The following is a 16,156-nucleotide window of genomic DNA, read 5'->3' as shown; positions in this document are numbered from 1 at the left end:
AAAAATCCTGCAGAAGCATGGAAAATAAAAAAAAAAAAAAAAGATTGAAAAATATATTAATTCTGGGAATACAATTGATTTATTCAATTTTTCCAAACAACTTAAGTGAAATTTTTTAAAATGAATTATTTGCTTTGCAGAAGAAACATGCTCGAAATTCAACAGAATCCAATTAAAAGCCTAAGCAATGTGTTTCAGGTTTTCACTGGTAGCTCTTTCAGTAATCACAGTAGTAATTTACACTGAACACAATGAGTTTTACTCATGTCACATTGAATTTTCAGCAGCTAATTGGAAACAATTCTCCACATTTTAAACATTCATTTATTTAAGATTTATTTCAAATTTTTACAAGTTATACATTTCCAAAGTCTGAAAGAGAACCTGTCTCAGATCCTATCCAACACAAAGCTATTTTTACATGCAGTATTATAGTGGCTAGAGGTGGATAACACAATAGGCAGTAATCTAGGCCACTGTACTAGCCCTTCTTTGTACTTCTGATGAGCCCATCGTGATAACATGGGCAAGTTTTCCTAGAACCCCTTCCTTTATCTTTTCAGACTGCAAAAAACATTACTTAGGGAAAAAATTCATCTGATTAAGGCCAGTAACACTAATGCAGTAAATAGAAAGAAATATAAGTGTAATTTCTCAAATATTCCCATCTTGCCACTATGCGTGTTATAGACACTGGTACCAAAATAATTCACTGCTTCACTACTTCATTGGGCATCTTTAGCTTCCCGTTCAAATGACAAAATCTGTTTAGCTCACTTTCCTTTCTTAGAGGAACTAGAACATTTCAAATATCAACAGTCCACTCAGGGACCTTCTCATTTCCTACGTTTCACTCACAATTAACAACTAACCACTTATGTCATATTCTGTTCAGCTATCACTTGCTGGCATTCCTCTGCATGAGATCCCTTGGCAGAGGGAAGTCATGCTTTCTAAAGAATCTCTGTAGCAGTTCATGCTGAAAACAAAGCAAACATGGACAACAAAGACAACTTTTTTAATACGTCTGAACAACTCTTAGGTTGTCAATATGAAATTCATGTGGATTTTAAAATATGAGGCTACACTGCAGAGAATTAAGACTTATACATCACAATGAAGGAAATGAGTAAAGTAGATGATTACCAAGATAAATATTGGAATCAAGGTGCTCTTGCCTATATTATCTGATGTTTGTTAAGGTTTTAAAAACTGCCATCATGCAAGACAGATTCATGGTGAGCACACATCATATATGCAGTGTGGATCACTAGACAGTTCCCCCCAAAAATGTACACTGGCTTTCATCCTGCCAGAACTTTTGTTACTGCTCATCGCCGAGACATCAAGCATTAGCTGCAAAACACCATTTGTCCCTGAGTCTCTCAGGTGCTAAAAAATACTTCCAAACCAAGCCTAAATCAGAATCATTGCGGAGAAGAATAATACACTTTTAACTTTTTAGGCTGCATTAGGGCAGTATTTCTGATCTGGTTGATTAAGAAGACTTGTTATTAATAATGCCAGCTGTTTATTTGTATATGAGAGCACTTACCTCCTGCAAAGCTGTCTTCTCTCCTTTTCACTGCAACTTTCAACAGTCCCAAAAAGAAACTGAAGTTCCTTTTTGCTAGTGTTCTAGCAATCTAAGCTAAATGTTCCCTAGACAACTTCCACTAACTGCCAGAAGGATCCGTATGCTGTTCCATAGGCAAGACAGTAACCTTCTCTTCCACTGTAAGGCTTATATAAATCTCCTCTGCCTTTTTCCTGTGGAGGCAGACAAACACTAAACAGAAGGAGAATGTCTCATTTACAAAAAACGGTATAAAAGCCAAAGGAAGCTTCCAAAGTGATTGCTATAATGAAACTTGTCACGGCTGGAAGTCAGATGTGGCTAAAGAAGACTCAAAAAAGGCTTTTTCAGTGGGTCAGGATGTACAAAGGTTGAGACACAAAAATGGTATTTTTGTTTAAACTTAATACAAATATTAGGGGCCTCTTGAACTTTGAAAGAAAGTTAACTTGCCGGCTGCCTATAAACTTCATTTTAGTCCTGTGTGCAGGAAAATAGAGTCATTTTGTATTTTACATGAAAACAGAAGAATGTCTTGCTTTGGCAGAATGAGAAGTTACTGTGAGAAGCCTGTTACTAGACAGACATTATCTGTGACTGAACTTTTTTAGCTGCCTTATTGTTGTGAAAAATAATCAATTACCCATAATATTCCTTAAATCCTGCAAATTCCATGTTCTGCATTTTTTTGTTACCTCACATTTAACACAAAAGGCTTTGTCCAAGTACATAATAAAAACAAATAATGTTCTGTTAAAACAGAACTCCAATAAAAAACCTGTAACCCTCCTCTGTCATTGCTGAAGCATCATTTCCCCATTACAGGTTTCCAAGTCTATACACATCATTATCTATAAACTTATTTCAAAGTTATCAGATAGCTATCATGATGAAAAAAAAAAGCTTTTCATGAAAGTATCCAATGGTCAGTCCCTGAGATCATGTTGACCTGCTGTATGTCTTAGAGAATCCTATAGTGAATACAGTACAGGAGGACTGAGAAAACAAGCTATCAGATAGAAGACTCATATTGAAACATGCATTCGGTGCTAAAATGACAAAATATAAAGGGCATGATGTATGTCAGAACTGTATAATGGCCTACTGAAAAGTGCACTTTATGAAGAACAAATGATGTTAAAGAAATTTAGGCAGTTCTAGATTTGCAGCAAAGTATTATTGACAGTTTTATATATCAAAAACTGAGAATCGTTATTTAAAACTGTACTGAAGAATGCACAATCTTCTAGTGCTTGAAGAGATAAATCACTCAGAACTTCGTGAGAATAAGTCAAGTGTCTTATGCTTACAATAAACTATGCATGGTTCAGAGGAAAACCACAGATCTCCCAATCTAGAGGGAAAACAAAAACAAACCTATTTTAAGCTTAAAATCAATCATAATTCTTTGGCATTATGGTAGATGAACTGTAGAAGGAAATGCACTGAGATAAGTACTGTGATTAACTGATTACTAGCTGAGATTACTTGTCAGTTTGGTCTGGTGAGATGTCTTTTTTTTCAATCCATGCTTGGAGACTTATGCTCTCAATCCTGCACATGGTCAATTTTTCACAAGAAGGCCACAGTCTCTCAAATGGGACATTATAAACCATTACAACATTTGCCATAATTTTGGGTGACTTCTCCTACAGAGAATTCCCTGCACTAATTCTGTAAGGAACCTCCTGCAATTCCTTCCATGAAATGCCTCTTTATTTGAACTTTGGCTTAACTAACCCCATAGAACTTATATTTGGAAAATGTTTAAGCATACAGTTGCAATTGATTCAATTTAATGAAGTTTCGTGTTCGTTACCTTTAAAGATGTTTTAGTTCGAGGTTCTGCTTTCTGCCTGGTGAGCTTGTTTTGAATGAGCAATGACTGATCTGTACGAACATCGTAATTCCCATGTTCTGAATCATCTGTGTACGTGTCTTTGTCCTTTCCTATCTCTGAAGAAAAAATGAAATAAAACAGGGAGCTCATTTTAGGTTATTGTGGAAAGAAACAGAAAAGCTACAGCCACAGTTGAATATTCCTTTGAAGTATTCATTTTTAAATAACTTCCTTTCCTGCAAAAGCTTTATATTTGAAATGGCTGTCTTAAACTAGATACGACTTCTATTTTAGTACAGAGCCTACTAAAAATGTTTTGCTATCATAATTCAAATTAAAAAAGCCCACAAAGTTCTTCATTTTAGTTACAGACAACAACAACAAAAAAAAACAAAAACAAAACTCTACACAGTGATAAAAGTAGATGAAGTAAACATTCAGATGCTTTGGTGCTTGACTCTTAATTGAGGCATTACACATTACTTAAAACCTGCACATTAAGGTACCACAGTGACCACTTCAGAACACAGTCTGAGGTGTACCTGATGATCACAGAAGACAGCTGACACAGCGAAAAAGTGCTTTGCTCTTTGCTGCTTTTATTTTTAACTATTCAACAAAAATATCTGTAAGCATATTTGAATATTTCAGGTTGGATATTTGGAAAAATCTCTTCTCTGAAAGAGCGGCCAGACGCTGGAATGGGCTGCTCAGGGAGGTGGCTCCCTGAGGTGCTCAAGAAACGTTTAGGAACACAATTTAGTGGGGAAATATTGGTAGCAGGTGGACTGTTAGACTAGATGATGGAGGTCCTTTCCAACCTTGGTGATTCTATGATGATTCTATGAGTATCCTAACTGTAAGTAACTGAGAACCCTCAAAGCTTATTAGGACCAATTATTATAGGTTAGATGTGTCCACACCCTCTGAATTAAGTTTCTGAGTCAGTCTATATGATTCTGCCAAAAGGGAGGGTTTTTTTTCAGATACTGAATTTCCTCGCACATTCTCCATCTAAAATATCATGACAAGACTTTCTCAGTAGCAATAAAGTGAGGGATAATGTGTGCACACTGTGGGACCATGCAATTTATATTGAACACTGGAAAAATGTTTAGATTTGAAAAAAAAAATCTTAAAGATTAAAAAGAGGAAATAATTATTCCCACACATCTATGTCTAGAAAAAAAATACAAATTGAAACTATTCAGGCAGAAAAGTTACTCTCAAATCATGAGCCAAGTTCTCATCTCACATCAACATGGGAAAAGTCAGAGGAACTGGGAACAGTATTTATCCCAGTAATTCTAAACCCTAAATAGAAGCCAAGAAAAAAACCATGGTTGCTGTGGGAACTGCAATCTTGAATTTCCTGAATTTTATATTCAGAAAAGCTCATCTGCAACAACAAAGTATTCTTCATTCAGTTGCTCAGCCAAATTCTCAACAGTAAATATTACGGAAAAAAATAACCACAATTATCTCATGTAGCCTAAACAATTCTGAGCAGGGATATTGAACTGGAACATTTACAGAGAACTGCTTTTCCTACTGTTTAGCTACTTACATAGTAATCACACCAAATGAGCCCTCAGTAATTTCTGATGCTGATATTGACCTCAGTAAATCTGTGAAGGGACATTTTAATGTATCTAATAAATTATATATACATAGCCTATTTGGACTGTGAAAGCACTAATCTTGACTCTTAGAAAGTATTACTGTCTGGACAACAAAAGCACATTAACACAAAGACTGCAGAATGCTTTAAAGTAGGAGGTACACAAGGTAGGAAACAGGATTCTGAAGTAAATGAGCTGACCTGACTTACTCCCAGATGTCACCAGCTCTTATATTTCTAAAGATCAAGAGCTTAGAAGAGAATCCAGTAAAATAAAGGGAAGGAAAATGAAACTCAGCCTCTTATAGTCAGATAGGCTATCAGCGTTGAAAGAAATGCTTCGCTCATACAAAACAGTCTGCGTTTGTGAGCTAACTTCTGACAGGATTAAACACTTTGAGTACATCTCACATTCCCCCAAAATTGGGCAAAAGTTTTATTTAAATAATTCAGTTATGACATGAGTTTCTCCTAATTGTTGTTCATGTGTTGTCAAGAACACAGCTTGTAAAGTGTACTACCCATTTTCTGGAAAAAAAGAATTACCTTCCATTTAGATATATGCTATCTTATATGAAATATATGCCAAAAAGGTTTTAGCCACAACCTTTCCACACCCCTCAACAACAAATAAGGAAACCTACAGTTAAAAATAATATAAAACTTACATAATAATACTTATTACTGTACATTTAAACATGACATTTTATGCACCAAAACCACTATCTCACAAGACAACAGTATCAAATATAGCAAAAATGGGAAGAATGATGATTAACACCTAGCATTCTATCATAGCAGTTTGTTATATCTGTATGAAAAAACATCAGAGACAGCAGATGTCAGATGGAAAATTTTAGAAAATGACCTCAATTAAAATGAGATGAAACTTTAGGTTAAAAAAGAATCGTCAGTGCTGTCAATGGCATTCCCCTATGAACAGGCTCTTTTTTGTGATAAGGTATCCACCACTTGCATTGAGAAAAAGAAAGATGAAGTTTCTCTTCTAGAATTTTCCCTTTAAATCAAAATGACATTCCCCTAAGGATGAAATTATACAACCTAAATTACTTGAAATATGATGGCTTCTAGCCACATTTTGTACAAATGCAGTCATTTAACTTCTTCAGCCTTTGAAGAACTGCAGCTTTAAAACTTCCACAATTTTTATATAACTCTTTTCTATGAACACTATTTTCTGCCATCTATTCTTCCACAACCTTTGTTTGTTTGTTTTCATTTCAACTGCCATCTGGAATTGCCACAAGCCAAATCAAGATAATAACCCCAATGCTGTAACTGGAGATGTATTGCCCAGAGGTGTTTTTAATGCAACATCCCCCAGAAAGCAGTGAAATGGACTAAGACTCTATTTGGCCCTTAAATAAGAGCCCTTATTTAGCTGCAGCTTCACAAAACATGATGAGAAAACCTTGTCCACCTCAAGCTCTTCACTCTGTGCTGTGGGAATGCTACTGTTTACTAAATTTTATTTTATTTTTCTATTTCCCATCATACCTTCCCTGGCCTATGACAACCAACTGGATGGTTACTGCCAAGAACAAATGTCAGCTAAAGCTGCTCTTGTAGCTCTTGGATGGACTCTGGCGCCCATCACAAGCTAACTTACCTTCTGTGGGGAGGAGGAGAGTGCAGGCAAGGAGCCACTAGAGAAAAAAAAAAGCAAGTCCAGTTCATACTGCTGTAGAACTTCAGGTGTTTTTCTTTTGTTTGGTTGTTGTTTTTTTTTAACTTTTGAGGGAATTAGCTAACAGTCACCAAGCCACTCTCAATGATGTTTGAAAAGTCATGATGGTGCACTGAAGTCCTGGTAACTGGAATACTATATGGTGTACATGCTGTAGAAAATTTTTCACCTGTATACCTATACTTACAAACCAAAAGGAGCACAGCTGGTAAGTGCAGGCTTTTCTTAGTGTACAGTTTCTCACACAGGTGTAACCATTAAACAGAATATACATCATTTTCACAAAGGCAGTCAGCAGGTTTTTATGGTCTCTGGAGGAGGTAAAATGGTATGCAGAATTTATACAGGCAGATTAAATGCCAAAAATACTTAGATTTTGAATCTCATTATTATTTTTTCAGAAGATGAACTCTTTCACTTAGTTCAGTGAGCACCACATTCCGAAATACATTCTCAGTGAGTGCTGAGAGCAGAGAAGACTCCAGAGAGTGCTGAAAGCAGCCTTTCATTATTCAAAGGGGGTTTACAAAAAATGAGGGGACAGACTCCTTAGCAGAGTCTGTGGTGATAGGACAAGGAGAGACGGCTTCAAACCAAAAGTGGGGAGATACAAATGGGACATAAGGAAGAGCTGGGGAGGTACTGAAATGTATTGCCCAGGGAGGTAGTGGATGCTCCATCCTTGGATATGTTCAAGGTCAGGCTGGACGGGGCTCTGAGCACCTGATGGAGCTGTACGTGTCCCTCTTCACTGCAGGGGAGTTGGGCCAGATGACCTCTAAGGGTTACTCCCAACTCAGGAAAACCCTATGGTTCTTACAGATCACAGAACTGCATCATTCATGCTGCTGTCTCCCCAGGCATGAACTGGATCTAGGCTGAGAAATGGACAGTGCTCTCAGACATAGAATCACAGAATGGCTGGGGTCGGGAGGGACGCCAAGAACCACCGAGTTCTAACTTCCCTCTCACAGAGCGGGCCTCCAACCTCCAGATCTGGCACAAGGCTCCATCCAACCTGGTCTTGAATACCGAAAGAAACTTGAATTCAAGAAAAGGTCTGATGGAGCTCTGGGCAACCTGGTCTTGAATACTTTCAGGGACCGATCACACACCACCTCTCGGCCAGCGCCTCACCACCCTCTGTAAAGAACTTCTTCCTGACATCCAGTCCAAACCTTTCCTCCTTGAACATCTTTCCTGTATTGGGGGCTCCAGACCTGGACACAGGTACTCCAGATGGGGCCTCAAGAGGGCAGAGTAGAGAAGGACAATCACCTCCCTGCCCTTGCTGTCTGCCCCTCTTCTGATGGAGTCCAGGGGCACATCGGAGTACACAGAGTATATTATAAATTGTCCTCATGTCTCAACACAGTCAGAATAGATGTGATCACCCTTTCTCACACAAACACTGGCTGAAAATCAAACAAATTTCTGAAAAATGTATTCTAAACAGCACAGTGGAAACCTCTCATTTCTGTTGAAGCAGAAATTAAGTTTAGCTTTTGTGAGTCAGACTCTTTGCAATCTCTGCATTATTATGTATAAAGCATTCAAAATTGACCTAATTCAGAGATAAAAAAAACTCAAAGGATGAGAAAAGAATAAATGAATTACAAAGTGTTATTTTATTTGCTAATGAGGCAGCTGACAAATTTCCAAATAAGAGAAAAACTAAACATTTTTTATATCTAAACCCCAAAAGCCAATTTCTATTGATTTTATTATCCATTATCCATTTTTGACATCTTATTTGAAATGAGACATTTCAGCTTGCTACTGTTCTGTATCCACCAGCACTGTTTAGAAAGCTATTTACATGTACATATTTCTGTTAGAATGAGCAAATTGAATTTTCCAGTTAACAAGCTGACTGAGCAGCTTGCAGGTTTTTCACCTGGTCTTCTGATATGGCCTGACTTCTGAAAATCTTGATACTTTAGCTATATGTGATTTTTAAAGGCATTAATCTATTCTGTTATAAAAAATCCCTTTGTGGATGTGGCTTACAATGTCTGGCATAAAGGAACTCAAACCTGGCAACACTAATGACAGAAATTTTGAAAGGACGGAGTGGATGGAAAAACAGGCTGCGTATCTATCCAAATATTTCTGCTGCCCTCCTATTCCTGATACTAAACCCAAAGGTTGATTTGACAAAAGACCTCAGTGGACGATTATTTCAAATTTTTGTGACTATTTGCATCTTACAGTTATTTTTTTCCATCTTTGCCATGAATTGCAGGAGAGATTATATCTCATGTATGGCAAGAAACAAGGGCTGCTCTAAAAGAAAAAAAAAAGGGTTTTTTTACTGAATGAAGTGTAACAAATTCTCCTGCAAACCATACCAATTCCTTTCAGCTCAACTCAAGAGCAGTTCATTTTCAGTTCAACTATGAACTTCTAACTTCTCTTAAACTCAGTCAACTGATTGACAAAGCATGCTCACAACTCCAAAAAGGTATGTAATAACCACCTCCTACAATTTTAAGAGGTTACTGAAGAGGATTTTTCATAACTATTCATAAAGGTAAAATTCTAGTACAAATAAACACTGCATATTCATCAAAACTGTTTACCTATAAATTCCTGCTAGAGAAGACTGACAGCCAAAGTTGTTAAGTGAGAAAGTTCAGTTTCTTTTTCCACATGATGGTCTTTGAAGGCAAATAAATGTTTTATTATCAATAGCTGTGGTAAGCATAGAAATTCACACTATATGTTACAGGAGCTCAGTGCCTTCTTTTCTTGTATTTACTGACCCGTCAAACTCAAACTGATGGCCTAAAACTGACAGAGGACAAAGTGAAAATTCATCATGTCCTTGACTGCTTTTGTCTGTTAGCTGTAACAAAGGTGTTGTAACTTGCCTCCTTTGCAAATCCATCATTATTGACTAAAGAAACCCAGCATGTTTACGGCTTATTTACAGTCGGCTGAAATAAAGGAGAATGGTTTTGGTGAACTCAAATCTTTTATCTGCTGTCTACTTATCCTCTCCTTAGAAGAAGAAGAAAGAAATTACGGAGAGTTATGATTCCGAAAGAAGGGAAGGCCATTTGGTCTGTTTCCAGATAGAGCCTAATTAGAAATTCACCACATTCACTTAATTCAGCATTCTTTCATGTCCTCAGGAGAGTAGTTTGAAAAGATTTCCTAAGACAATGATACCCATTAATCAGCCTACTTTGCAGACTCCATCAAAATGCCAAAGCACCAGCTAAATCACAGGGCAGAGCTGTGGCATTCTCATTTTCACAATATTCACAATCAAAGTTCAAGCAGCAATACTCCTCCTTTTTCCGTCTTCGTTTTTGTTTGGTTGGTGGGTTTTGTCTCAGATTTATCTTGCTGAGCTTCACTAATAATGCTGATATTATCATAGAACCTCCAAAGTTGGAAAAGACCTCCAAGACCATCAGCCATCCACCTATCACCAATATTCCCACTGAACAGCGTCCCTCAGTACAACATCTAAATGTTGAACACTTCCAGGGACGGTGACTCCACCTCCTCTCTGTGCAGCCCGTTCCAGCCCTGACTGGCGACATCTCAATTGACACAAGCAAATAAATAAACTAAGTTAGAAAAGGCTACTATTTAAATAATGTTTTCTGTCCCTTCAAAGTCTATAGTTGTAGTCAGAAAAGGAGAACATCCACTAAAAACTTAATATAATTTTGAACAGATGAGACTCAATCCATCTTTTCCTCAATCTCTGAGTCCTCTGTGTTTCATTCCAGGAGAAAACTAAGTTAGATGAATGAAAAATAGTCCATCATTTACCCAGAGAAACAATTACTGTTGCCACACATAGGGATGCAATAATATCACTTGAAATAAACTAGCTTAAATAAATTGGGAAAAAAAGAACAGGAAAAAGAAACTGCCTGCCCGATCAATAAAACCAATGGCACTGGGAGACAGTAGTGTTTCAGCTGGACCCTCACTGAGATGCATGGTATTTTTATACCATCTTTATGCCAAGTTTTTACACTCCATTATGATTTTGGAACATTTTTATTTTGGTTCAGAGGAAGTATCAATTTTCCTCACATTTCCAACAGCCACCTCCTCAGGAGACCCTGAAGAGCTTTTTCTCTATCATATATCTCAGGGAGCAAGTAAAATCAATAGAAAAACGTGAGAGAAGGAAAAAAATAGAAGGGAAAAAAAAAGCAAATCTCTTTCCTTCAGCGTGAAGCAAGCATTTTTAGTGTGGTGCTGACTGTAAGCAAAATGAGCTTTCACAGTAGTTATGCGTGGTACAGAGAAACCTTTATGTATTTCAAATGGGTCACAAGAATCAACAAAAGAATTTCAAAATTAATTTTGGAACCTGCAAATTATTCCTTTTGTGTGTGTATACAGACTCACTCTGCACTTGTAAGGAAGGGTTTATTCTGAGACTTCTTTTCTACTTTCATTGGCATTAAGTATCAAAATAGCATAAATTCATGTACAAATATACCCTAATTACAGTTTTTTCTGTTATTATTATTTTTTGAATCCCACTGGAATACTTTGTGGATAAAGCAAAAGCAACAGAAACGCACACATGGCAATACTGAACAAAATATAAATTTTTATATATATAACAATTTCAAGAAGGGTTCAGAAAAGCACTTCAAAGCAATTGTATTATGAACTACTGTTACAGAAAAGGGTTACATCAACTCTGCAGAAACAAATACTTCTCTACTGTCCTTATGTATTATTAGCTCACAAAGTGATAAAGCATTAGGAAACTTTCTGAAATGTCTCCCTTAAAGTACATAAGACAGCACATATTTCTTTAGTCATATTTTGTCTCCTATTTCAAAAAAAAAACCCAAACAACCCACCTGGCACTTCAGGATAAGTACAGCCTTTCCACACTTAAATGCCACAAGTGTAACTGAAACATCAGCTATTTGCTATTATTTCAGTTCAGACATAAACTTACCTAAAAATGGATCACTGTATTCTGTACTAGACAGCTTGAGCAAGTTGTTTTCCAAAGTCTCCATCACTTTAGCTGGAAGAAATACAACAGTCATATCAGCATACACACGTAACACACTCTTTCAAAGCTGTCAGTGACTCAAACAAAAAAATCCATGCTGCAATTTTAATGAGTATTTTCCACTGGCAGAAAAAAAAGACTTTCTTCCTAAGAGAAGTTTCCCTTGGTAGAGTAACATCACAGCAACATTTGCTGCCTATAATTAAGGAAGAATTTCTCAATATTTAGCAGCAGAAAAAAATTGTGTTAATTTACTCAATGCAGCTTCACACAGAGCTGTCAATAGTGTCTGGCAATAGTTAGCAATAGGGTATGCATACAGTGGCAGGGATCTCCAGCTGGAGTAGTCAATCTGTTAATTCATGTTTATTTGAACATAAATCCTAAAATAAAAGCAATTCCTGCGTTCAACATGAAGCAAAATTCATAGGGATTTTCTGCCTTTTCTTTCATTTTCCTCATACCACTCTCCCTCGATGTGTGACAGTCAATGAACCAGTTTGCTCCCACATGTACATACTGACATCTAGTACAGAAAGCCCAGTATTTATTTTTAACTCTCTCCCCTAGGAGAGATTAATGAAACTCTCATGCTGTTTTGCAGCATATGTCAGAACTTCCTTGTCTTGTTTTCAGTGAGCAAATATAAGCTTGTAATTCAGAAAAATAAAACAAAAACACATTTAAGACTCACTTTAAGCACTACAGAGATTGCGCTCAAGAATTCAGCAGCAAGGTTCTTCTGGAGATTGTGGGCAACTCTATCACTATCTCTTTAACAAGCTGTAAGATATCTAAACAAAGTGAAGATTATCACATGCCCTTGTAATTTAATGGAAGATACTTAAAAAGTATATCTAAAATCACAAAATCACAGGGGTTGGAAGGGACTTTTAGAGATCATTGAGCCCACCGAGCCAGCTAGCGCAGGCTCCCTACTCTGGCTAAACAGGAAAGCATCCAGGCAGGTTTTGAGTATCTCCAGAGAAGGACATTCCACTGTCTCTCTGGGTAACCTGTTCCAGTGCTCTGTCACCCTCAAAGTCAAGAAGCTTTTCCTCATATTCATACAAAACTTCCCATGTTTCAGTTTGTGCCCACTTCTCCTTGTCCTTTGCTGGGCACCATAGGTGTCCTGAGTGCCTGCTACCCAAACATTTGATTCCTCTCCATTAGATATTTACAAGCATTGATATGATCTTCTCTCAGACTTCTCTTTTTCAGGCTGAACAGTCCCATGTCTCTCAACCTGCCCTCATAAGGGAGATGCTCCAGGCCCATAATCATCTCTTTGGCTCTTGGCTAGTCTCTCCAGCAGTTCTTTGTTTTTCTTGAACTGGGGAGCCCAGAATTGGACACAGCGCTCCAGACGCAGCCTCATCAAGCCAGACTTCAGGGCAAGGATCATCTCCCTTAACCTGCTGACCACACTCTTTGTAATGTACCCCTGGACACCACCAGAAGGGCACTCTCCTGGCTCCTTTCCAGCAGATCAGCCCAAGATACCACAGGACACTGAACAATGATCCCTTCCATTGCCAGTATGGAACAAGATGCTGAGAGACAACAGCCTGTTACCTCGTTCTGACACTACATCAACGGTAGCTGTAGATGTCCCCGCACTCAGAGGCTGAGGCTGTACACGATTTGGCTGCAGAAACGAAGAATGCTTGCTGAGACTCTGAGGATGCGTTTGGCTCTGTGCTAAGCATGGCATAGATCTTCTAGAGGGTTTCAATGGGTGCTCCTTCACCGTCTCACTCTTGCTTGTATTCATACCTGAAGAAGTGAAAAGAAAAAGCACAAAGCTCTGTTGTATTACACCATAACAAAGAAAGACTGCTAATTCACTATGAAAATTCAAGGTTTCATCCAATTAATAAGCAACTCTCCAACTAAATCAAAATGCCTTAAGTATTTAATTCTGAAGAACTCCAGGCTGTGTACAGAATCTAGCAATTCCTTACCCACCCTTCTATTAATAAAAACAATCAAATTCACAATATGCTTAATGATGTAACTCTGTGGTACATATTAATGCAGTACTGTAGTGTCAACTTCATTACAATCATTTACCGAACAGAATGCAGAAAATGAAAATCCTCAAAGAAAAAGCATAACAAAAGAACAACGGAACAGGTAACAAACTAGTGGAAGAGAATGGAAATCTCACTCTCTTTTTCTGAGTTTGCCCCATGTTAACATTACAACTCCATGTTGTAATGGTTAGCAAGTTCTCTGCTGTATGTCCTTGTTGGTGACAGAACAAACAACACAATAGCTGCTTGTACTGTGTGCCTGGAAACAAGAAATTGTCCTAGATTCTTCCTAGATCCTAGATGCTTGCAGTATTGGGCATTAAGATTGTTACCAGTCATTCAAACATCTGGGCATGTTCACTCACTAAATCCCTTTCTGTTGCTTACCTTTATGTTAAAAGTTTCCCTTTATGTTAATTGTAATGCTCATTAAGACTAAATTGCAATAACACAATAATTTCTTAAATTTCTACTTTTTCTATGGATTCACAGGGGGACAGTAAATAATCCAAGTACACTTGTCTGGGCAAGTAGAACCGATGATGCTTTACTGACAAGAAATAAGGGGAATAAAAGATATGATTTATGGTCACTCTACTTGAAAGACTCTTTCCCAGGTGCTCAGTCTGCCCCTGCCCAACTCACAGTGCTCAGAACTTCCCCTGTCATCAACCCACTACAGAATCGTTCATCGACACACACTGATAAGACGCATTATCATCTTTGTTGACATTATCACTCTTACAAGGTAAGATTTAGACTTTAATACACTACAGGAACGTTATTTTTTATTATCTCAAGCATTATGGAAATGTCTCATATTACTTTAATTACACAAAACTATGGAAATGTAAACATGAAACTTTTAATGGCAATTAAAATACACGTACTCACTGCACAGTAGATATTTCACATGAAAGCAAGAGTCATTAAAGACAGTAACTTGCTTTACTATCTGCATTGCCCTTATTTTTTTTCTTGCTACTGAAAGTTCAATATCTTGTTTCTCTTTTTGGAAGCTCTGAAAGAAACTGCTTGCTACAGGGAAGGAGCTTCTTGGAGAACTTGCTCTTCCCATGGAAATATGGACACTGGAAGAGAACGCCTCAATGAACGCTCAGAATTGAGTTTTCTGTGTCCAAAATGAATTAGCTTGTCTCAAAATGACATCTCGCTGTGCTTCACTTAACTATTAAAAGCAACGTGGCAAAGCTTTGAAAAACAGCCAGGAAATGATTGGAATAGGAAAATAATATCCCACCACTTATTAGTGGCACATATTTTTTGTCTGGATATTAAATCTTACAATGCATGTCACAAGTAACACGTGGGCCAAGGCATTGGGTCCTCTTAAAACACTCGTTTTGAATAGATGTCAGACTTTGTTTAATTCAGCATTAACGTTTGGATGTTGTGAAACTGATTCTCAGTGTTTTCAAAAAACTGCCCTATGTATTTTCAGAGGGCACGACAAAAGTCAAGCACTTTCTCAAATGCTGAGTTTAAATGTACATTTTACCTCTGCGATGGATTTCCTTATGGCTTGCCTACTAAGAGCTCTGAGGCCTTCTGTCTGCGTGGGGCCAACAGATCTGTGATTGCTGTAAACGCCAGGAATTCTCAAAAGATTAGTGGGGAGAGCCCATTTTACTACACTATTTCTCTGCTGTAATTGCAGCGTAATTTACACTGCAGCAAATTCTTCTAAATCTTTATCTCCTGATGTTGTACTTTACCCTCTCCAATTGCGCTGGAAAGAAATGGGAAATAGAAATATCTCTGCTGCTTGGAGTGCCATGAATTTCTGAGGCATCTTCCTCAAAAAAATCCGTGCAGCTTGAAGAAAGTTGTACATCTCTTCTCTGAAACTCAGGACTCCATGATGAAAGGCCTTTGATTCTGATATTTACCTACAATGGCTAAGGGTTGAAAAGGTCTTTCATTTCATGACTTTCCCAAGCTCACACACCATGCTTTGCTCAATTCAGTGCTAATTTGAGGTTAAAGCAGACAGAGGTAAACTCCTGCTGCCTCCAAAGGTACCACAGGTCATTCAGTAATTATGAGTAGACAGGACTCTGCTTCTTAATGCTTCTGAAATGAAGGCTCTGTGCCAGCAGCACATGGAGGGGCACTGGGCTATGGCCCCAACTTTGTTCTGCTCAAACACAGCTGACCAGGCAGCGTCTGCCATGCTGCCCAGACAGGTTTATGAGACCAAAGCTATGCCAACTAGAGGAATGGGTGCTCCAGAATAATATAGGAAGAGATGGATTTGGTAATTATGCTGGATAGCTTTAACGCTCAGTTTCTTGAGCAGTCATATATGATCAGTAATTATAGATCCTACTGCATCATTAGAAC

General features: G+C 37.8%; 1 protein-coding gene across 5 annotated transcripts in view; it reads right to left on the bottom strand.

The window, feature by feature from the left end:
- The window catches only part of ANO3 (anoctamin 3), a 160,176-nt gene that overhangs the window by 61,318 nt on the left and 82,702 nt on the right, over positions 1–16,156 (bottom strand). For all 5 annotated transcript variants that reach the window (XM_052694404.1, XM_052694405.1, XM_052694407.1 and 2 more), the window contains exons 2-4: positions 13,332–13,532; positions 11,694–11,765; positions 3,396–3,532 (exon numbers count right to left, since the gene is read on the bottom strand). In XM_052694404.1, coding sequence (XP_052550364.1) covers positions 3,396–3,532; positions 11,694–11,765; positions 13,332–13,532 — 410 coding nt within the window. The remainder of the gene's footprint in view (positions 1–3,395; positions 3,533–11,693; positions 11,766–13,331; positions 13,533–16,156) is intronic.

This window comes from Tympanuchus pallidicinctus, unplaced genomic scaffold (assembly GCF_026119805.1).
Source record: "Tympanuchus pallidicinctus isolate F22 unplaced genomic scaffold, pur_lepc_1.0 scaffold3, whole genome shotgun sequence".
Taxonomy (NCBI): domain Eukaryota; kingdom Metazoa; phylum Chordata; class Aves; order Galliformes; family Phasianidae; genus Tympanuchus; species Tympanuchus pallidicinctus.
The sequence above is the reverse complement of the archived record's forward strand: the minus strand, read 5'-3'. Positions and strand labels throughout refer to the sequence as shown.